Source organism: the organism of the source record quoted next, unplaced genomic scaffold (assembly GCF_019419815.1).
Source record: "Pyrus x bretschneideri cultivar Hongxiangsu unplaced genomic scaffold, Pyrus_bretschneideri_v1 Contig41, whole genome shotgun sequence".
Lineage (NCBI taxonomy): Eukaryota > Viridiplantae > Streptophyta > Magnoliopsida > Rosales > Rosaceae > Pyrus > Pyrus x bretschneideri.
Window position 1 is genome coordinate 2,115,213 of NW_025999735.1, and position 8,115 is coordinate 2,123,327.

General features: G+C 36.6%; 1 protein-coding gene across 1 annotated transcript; it reads left to right on the plus strand.

The window, feature by feature from the left end:
* Window positions 1-3,467: 3,467 nt before the first annotated feature.
* LOC103961011 (HMG-Y-related protein A-like) lies at window positions 3,468-5,317 on the plus strand. Its single transcript, XM_009373513.3, has 2 exons — window positions 3,468-3,726; window positions 4,491-5,317. The coding sequence occupies exons 1-2, from the start codon at window positions 3,676-3,678 to the stop codon at window positions 4,989-4,991; spliced, it is 552 nt and encodes a 183-aa protein (XP_009371788.2). The 5' UTR covers window positions 3,468-3,675; the 3' UTR covers window positions 4,992-5,317.
* Window positions 5,318-8,115: the final 2,798 nt, after the last annotated feature.

Here is an 8,115-nt window from a genome sequence, read left to right on the forward strand (position 1 = left end):
CCTAGGACATCGAGTTGGAAAGAGACAGCATCTAGTTCTTATAATAGTAAGAATATAGATAACAAGCCCAGTCAAGTCATGTTTAAACCGACATTGCTTCCTGACCTAAAAATTACAAGTTAGTAAAAACGTTGACTGAAGACGATGAGTTCGTAGATGCCTTAGCCAAGAGGTCAAATTCTATCAAAATCTCTTTTAAAGACCCTAAAGTTGCAGTAATTAATCAGCTGACCTCAAAGATTTAGAGTAACAATTCACTAAAACAAGTCCTGTTACGACTGCATAAAATAAAATTTGGAAAAAAGATTCAAAGAACAGCGCCAGCAAAAAATTATTAACCTAGACCTTCACCAGTCAATATGCAATTTGAGGAAAATGATATGTGTGAGATAGTCCTAACCAGTAGTAAAATTCATTTTACTCCGAATTAGGGTTTACGATAAACAAGCACATGCATGCATTTTGGCACATTACAGAAATTAAGATGATAAACAAAATCTGTTTGATGATTGCAGATTGCTCTATTGGTGATGAGGAAGACCACAGAAACATATACATATGTGTGATCAAGAATTTGTTTAAACACTTGTTGTGGACAGAAATTACGGAATTAATCAATCAAGGGGAGCATCTCTTAAAGGAGAGGAGTGATTCCTTCTTGTGTTTGTTCCACTTGAACTAAGCATGGCATAAACATGCCCTAAATTTTGCAGTGACTCCTCGTTACTGCATAATGCAGATACATATACATCACCTAGCACTAGCACAGGTGAATGGTGAAAGGTGAAAGGTGAATGATGAATGTGAAGAGGGGCATAATATTCTGAGATTGTTAATTTCTAGTATATATGTTTATTATTTTTGCTTCTTTTGGATTGGGAAGGAGATGTAACTAGTTTTTTTCTGTTCTTTTTTATTTTTTAACTTCTCTTTCAATCCCCAAGAAAAAAAAAGAAATTTATTTTGAAGCGAGAAATTCATTAACTGGAAAAACAAATATTTAAAAACCAAAAACCAAAATCAAAATCAGGATGGTTATTAGTTGCTGTTATTAAGAGGAAATCCTTGATTACTTAGGGGTTGTTTGGTATTTAAGTTGAAATTAATTTATAGTTTTAGAAGATGATGAATGTAGCTAAATTACTTAATACTCATTGGTTTGAAAAGAAGATGCCAAACAAGCTCTTAGCTTCAGTTTGTTTTTGAGTTCATCTATTGCCACCCCAAACTTATTTGTCGTTTTTTTATACAACAATATTGAGAATGGGCGATTGGGCCATACAATGAGTTTAGCAATTATTTCTTATCAAACTTGTCATTTATGTGATTCAGACTTAATACCTTAAATTTACAAGTTGTGATAAATACTACTAGAACGTAGTACTAGTGACAACTTAATTGTCCTATAAATGGCAATTCGTTTAACTAGATTTTATATGAAAAATGTTGAACACCCAAGTGGATTATGAAAAAAGTTGAAATTTCACCATAAAATCAAGGCAATATAAGGAGTATCTCAATTATTTATAAGCACATGCATAGTCCCTTTTTTCTCCGGATGTGGAATTCATACTCTCAACACCCCTCCTCACGTGTGAAGAATTTTCAAAACTAACATGTAAACAACACAAATTGGATGAGTGGAGCACATGTGACCATTGAGCTTCACACGTCGAACAACCTGCTTTGATACCATAAAGAAAGTTGAAGTTCCACTATAAAACTAATTGACAATATACAACATAACCCAATGACTATGATTATTTGTTTATGATCAAAATCGGCAATTTACCCCTTTTTCCTTTCTTTTTTTTTCATGAAGCTTTACAAAGCCAAACTATACATTTCGTCAAATCATGTAAATAATTGAAGAAAGGAGCATTTTCGCATAGAACCATATTATGCACAAAATGTTGGAAAGGGCTTATGTTAGATCCCACATCGTCCATGAGAGATAATCCTCTATGCCTTATATGTACATGCCCACCTCCATATAGCACAAGGTTTTTTGGGAGCTCACTGGCTTCGAATTCCATAGGAACTCTGAAGTTAAGCAAGATCGTGCGAGAGCAATCCCAGGATGGGTGACCCACTGTGAAGTTCTCGTGTAAGTTCCCAGAAACAAAATTGTGAGGGCATAGTCGGGGCCCAAAGTGGATAATATCATGCTACGATGGAGTCCGGGATGTGGTGAAGCCCGGGTCGGGATGTGACAATTTGGTATCAGAGCCAATCCCTGGCCGGAAGTGTGTCGGCGAGGATGTCGGATCCTTAAGGGGGTGGATTGTTAGATCCCACATCGTCTAGTGGAGAGGATCCTCTATGCCTTATATATACTTGCCCACCTCCATATAACATGAGGCTTTTTGGGAGCTCACTAACTTCGGATTCCATAAGAACTCCAAAGGTAAGTGAGATCGCGCGAGAGCGATCCTAGGATGGGTGACTCACTGGGACGTTCTCGTGTGAGTTCCTAAAAACAAAACCGTGAGGGCGTGGTCAAGGCTCAAAGCGGACAATATCGTGCTACGACGGAGTCGAGCTCGAGATGTGGTGGAGCTTGGGTCAGGATGTGACAGCTTAATTAAGCCGATATGTCAAGAGAAATGATTATTAAAAATATAAAAAATGTCATTAATTTACCATTTCATAATCACCATTTTTTAAATTTTATTATTTGAAATCATCACTTCAAATAATAAAATTTAAAAATACCAATGCTTATTAGTAAGTCCTTGACAAGTCACAAATTCTATTTACAATCCATGATAAATTCCCACAAACCCCATTAAAATCCATGTAGAATTCAATCAAAACTCGCTAAAATTCTATGAAATTGAAATAAATTCTTTTAAATTCTATGCATTCATAACTCTATGAGAATCAATCAAACTCTAGATACAATACACTTAGCAATGCTTATTAGCTAATGACACTAATTATCGAATATCTATGCTCAAACATTATCGCTATTTGCAGTTGGACTAGCGTTCGCAATGGGGGACTCCACCCTGGCAAGGAGTTCATGTGTTCGATGAGGTGTTCACGTTTTTATGCATTCTTTTTACCGTTTATGTAGTGCGTTTCGTAATAATATAACCGTTGCACATTTTTGGTATCAATTTTAGCAAGATAATAAATTTTTGCATCCGCTAATCACGTTTTGCACACACTTATATCTATCTTCGTTGATTAGTTATATTTTTTATTTAATTCAAATATTGGAAATATATAGAAGTGTGCAAGTCTGCAGGAGGAGGAAAATGTGCACGAAAATCACTCTCTTGTAATAGTGACACTCTCCCATCACGCATTGTATGTGGAACCTTCCAATCAGAAGTTCCATAACCTATCACCTCAGCGAGCCGCGTGATCCCCCGCCTCTCATCCGTTCCATCCTCCACTCCATTACTCCCAGCCGTCGATTTAAGAACCAAAACAAAAATAATTTTATTTTATTGTTTACTTTATCCTTTTGGCTTTAAATCTATCTAGCTCTTAAATCCTTGCAACTTCAAGTCTTCAAATCCAACAGCTTTTACCATCAGAAATTTCACGGGCTTTCTCGTTGTTGCTGTAGCAGTAGAAGCTGTAGCAGCAGCTGAGGTTTTTGTGGGGTTCACTGAGAGCGCTTCAATTCAAACATCTTGCTTTTATTTTCTCTGCTGATTCTGAATGGCCACTGAAGAGGTTAATAAGCCTCCATCACTCCCTCCTTACCCTCAGGTACTTCCTTCCACCAAATCTCCAACTAAAATAATTCTCTTAATGTTTTTGTAAATTTTTATGGTCTTGGATATTGCTATTTTTTTCATTTTTTGATATTTTACATGTTGTGAAAAGGGAAAATTTAGATGGGTTCCTGAATAATGGCAAAAATAAAAATATTTTTTTAAAAAAAATAATTAGAGCGCTTGGTTCCATTTATTTTTCAAATTAAGGCTTGTTTGCAACGATGTTTTAAAATAACTAAAAACGTTTTTGATAAAAGTGTTTTTCTCAAAAATATATTCGCCGAGAATGTTGTCAGTCATTTTAAAAATATATTCAAATGAAATCTTAATCATCAGAAATGAGCTTTCACTAATCTGAATATCTCTACCTGTTACAGCTTACATTTATGGTTTATTTATATTTTTGAGAAAAAAAATGAGACTACAGTTGTTTGATTCTCCAAATTTGAGACTTTTTTACTGATTTGAGTTCTGCTATTCGGTTTAGTAATTTGAAATACCAGAACCCAAATCAGAAGAAGAAAAAAAAAAAAAAAAAGGAAAGAGAGAGAAATTTTACAGAACCCAAATTAGTAAAATATTTATGTGTGTGTGTTCATATAACTAGACCTTTTGTTTGCCTTTGAACTGCATTATGCTGCCAAAAAGCTTTCTATATTTAGGACCTTAAGTTCATCCAACGAGAACTTTCTCACTAGAAAGAAAGGATTATTTTTATTTTCTTTTTGGTAAATGTTTGAGTTGTGGTATTTTCAGATGATTCTGAACGCCATTGAAGCCTTGAATGACAAGAATGGCTCGAACAAATCCACAATCTCGAAATACATTGAATCAACATACGGGGACGTGCCGGCCGGGCACAATAAGCTTCTCTCTCACCACCTCAACAAGATGAAAGATAATGGGGAGCTGGTGTTCTGGAAGAACAACTACACAAAGCCGGATCCCAATGCACCTCCGAGAAGGGGGCGTGGCAGGCCGCCAAAACCCAAGGATTCACTGTCCCCAGACACCACCTTGACCTCAGCAAAGGGTAGGGGCCGTCCGCCTAAGGACCTGGAAGCACCTCCAAAGCCTCCCAAGGTTAAGGTGTCTTCAGGGAATGGGAAGCCGAGAGGGCGGCCAAGGAAGATGGCGAAGCCTACCGGAGGTTTGAGTGGCTCGTCAACAGTGGAAGAGACAATGCCGGGGAGGCCAAGGGGTAGGCCTCCGAAGGTGAAGGATACATTGAGTGCTGGAGATAGTGTTGGGCAATAGGGTTTTTATTAGTGTAGTATTAGTAAGATTAGTGTGTCTAGCTCCCCTTCTCATTTATCGAATGTTATGAACTTCGGGATCGGAGAAGCAATCGGAACAGGCTCCGCGTTTATTTCGTTGGCAAAAACGATCGTATCCGATGTTTTGTGTTGTTAGTTTAGCTGCGGCTGTCTTTTGTCTCAACTGTTTAGCTTGTAAAATGAATTGCAGTTGTTTAGTTTCTTAGGTTTGAGAGGAGATGAGACTGCTGCTAATCATGATTGGAATCTCATTTCATTGTTGCGATCTTATAAGTTATAAATGTTGTGTCGAAATTCTTTTTGTTTTTTTGGGTGTGGATTATGCGGAATGTTTGCTTAAATGTGCTTTCTAAAGGCTAATTTGGGTTATTCAAGCTTTATTTGAAAGTGGGTTTGCAGTTTGATGTTTATATCAAGGAGGGGAATCAAGCATTGAACTTCATAAGTGAATGTTTTTAACCACTTGAAGTACAAAATTTTTTGGGTTCAATATAGTTCACTTCCGCTCAAGTGATGATATTCCACTTTACTAAAGTAAGAGCATCTACAACAGTTTGTGCTAAATTTTTGCTAATGTAGCAGGTGAACAGTGTCGCAAACTACTTTAGCTAGTCTCTTTAACTTTTCATCTCTAAAAGCACTCTCTATTATAATAAACTTTAAATATTTTATTATCAATCATTTCAGAAAGAAAAAACTTAACCCACTCATTTTCTAAAACTTAACTCCGAAACTGAATCCCCTCTGGACCAAAAGAAACTAAACCCACTCATCAAATGATCCGGGCTAATGAAATTTGATCAAAAGGCTACAAATAGGGGGCCCTCTATAAGTTATAATAATTGTAGTCATTGGATCAAATTTCAATAGCTCGGATCATTTGATCCTTGGGCTCAATTTCTTAGGGCTCGGAGGGGATCCGGTTCCCTTAATTCCATCTCTTCCTTTTCTTCTTAATTTATAGGTCCACCATTGAATTTTATTAATATTTAACATTTAGAATATAAATAGTGACTCCATAAATATAAAGGGCAATTGTTCACTTTACTATTTTTTTTTTTTGGTCAAACTAAATTACTTCCATTAAATAAGAAGACAAGTACAAGTAAAATAGAACTAAAAAGGCAGTCCACAACCTAAATACAAGCCCAACAACAAAAAAGAAAATATAGTAGAAATGCCAAAAAGTGGCCAGATGAACAAAAAAAAAAACCTAAGACTAGAATGGAAACTAGTAGCCACCAAATGCGCCTCCACCGCAAAGCCGCCACCACCACCACCAAGAGAACAAACTAATGGAACAACTCGATAGACGAAAAATGGAGGTGAGCAGTGAGTGCTCCCATAATCTTACCAAATAGTGCAAAAAAACACTTCTACAAACACCCAAGTTTAAAAAAATACCTTTTGAGTGGAAGGATGGGGGAAAGAAGGGGGAAGAGGGAAGATGCAAAGGGTGAAGATGGAAGGAAAAGAAGGAAGGATGGCTAGAAAAAGGTGGGAAGGATAAGGGAAGGATGGGGGAAAGAAGAGGGAAGATGCAAAGGGTGGAGATGGAAGGAAAAGAAGGAATGAGGGCTAGAAAAAGGTGGGAATGATAAGGGAAGGATGGGGAAAGATGGAGGAAGAGGGAAGATGCAAATGGTGGAGAAGGAAGGAAAAGAGGGAAGGATGACTAGAAAAAGGTGGGAGTCGGACTGCCGCGGACCCCAAGCGGGAGCAATGAGCGGCTGCTAGGAGGGTTTCAATTCTGGTTTTTTTTTTTTCCTCTAAAGGCTATATGGAGAGCAGCAAGAGAGAAAAGGATAGTCCTTTTATAGAGTATCTTCGAGATGAGTTCTTTTAAATTTGGCTCTTTAAATCCAAGGAAAACTAATGAAAAGGGTTTGAAAACTTTGAGTTTTAACGATAAGGACAAAATAAAAGATACAGTGAATAATATCAAGATTGACTTTTTAGTGTAAAAATGTAGTTTTTCGTTAAAATGAACAGTTTTATTAAACCTTAAATCTAATGACTAAAATGCAGCTCCGAGTATCTAACTGCACACCGCAAAACAAAGATGCGGACCATTTCCATTGCGCTCAAAACTAATTATGATGTCCGTTAATTCTGCTATATTTATATGTACATACAAGATTTAAAAAAAATTTGGGGCCCTCGAGATTGGAGGCCCTAGCCCTCACCTCACTACCCTCAGGGGTGGGCTCTTATTGATGGGTGTGGGTTTGGAGGTACCATCCCCGCTGAGAGGGGATGAGGAATTCCTGTTTAAAAAAATGGTTATGAATGCAGTTTTGGGGGAAAAATCACCAACATACGTGGGGATGGAGGTGGCGCCCCGACTCACCCTGTCTCTTTGCCATCCTTATTCGAAGGTAATATTAGGATTTTTTTTTAACAATTGAAATAAATTCTAACAAAAGATCCTCAACGGATGACGAAAGTATGCATGTCGAAATTTAACCTAGAAATGATAGAACTTAAATTTATTAAACTAAATACAAGATTAAGGATAATAATGAACAAGAGTAACAAATCTGTCAACCGTCGCATTTGTTTCCTTACATAACATTGAGATTTTATGATTTGGGGGTTTTTTGCTTCTATGGAAAGAGCCCAAATAAAAAAACATAGAAATATAAATGTTACGGATACCAATTATTTAGATTAAATTTTATAAATTATATAAAGTATTTATTGATAATTAATTATTACTCGAATGTTGATTAACGTATTTATTTTTTATTAATAACACATCACGTAATGCATTTTATTTATTTTTATTTTTTTAAAATCAGACAACTGGTGACAAGTCACGATTATCCATCCATTCCAAAGATCGGGAAAACTCATATAGATATTTCAACCTCTTTTTAACCACAAGTCATTTTATTTGAACATATATATAATTAAGATGAATGGTTTTATGTCTATTGCTGGTTCATCTTCCCGAATTTACCGATTTAGTCTAAAAACCGTTGCTCCAAAAGAATATTGGCACGAAAGAAAAGACAAGTACACATCACATTCGATCTGTGTGTCCCAACCGCGTGCGAAACAGCGTTCGAAAGCAAGTTAAAATCCCAAACACCGCCTTAACG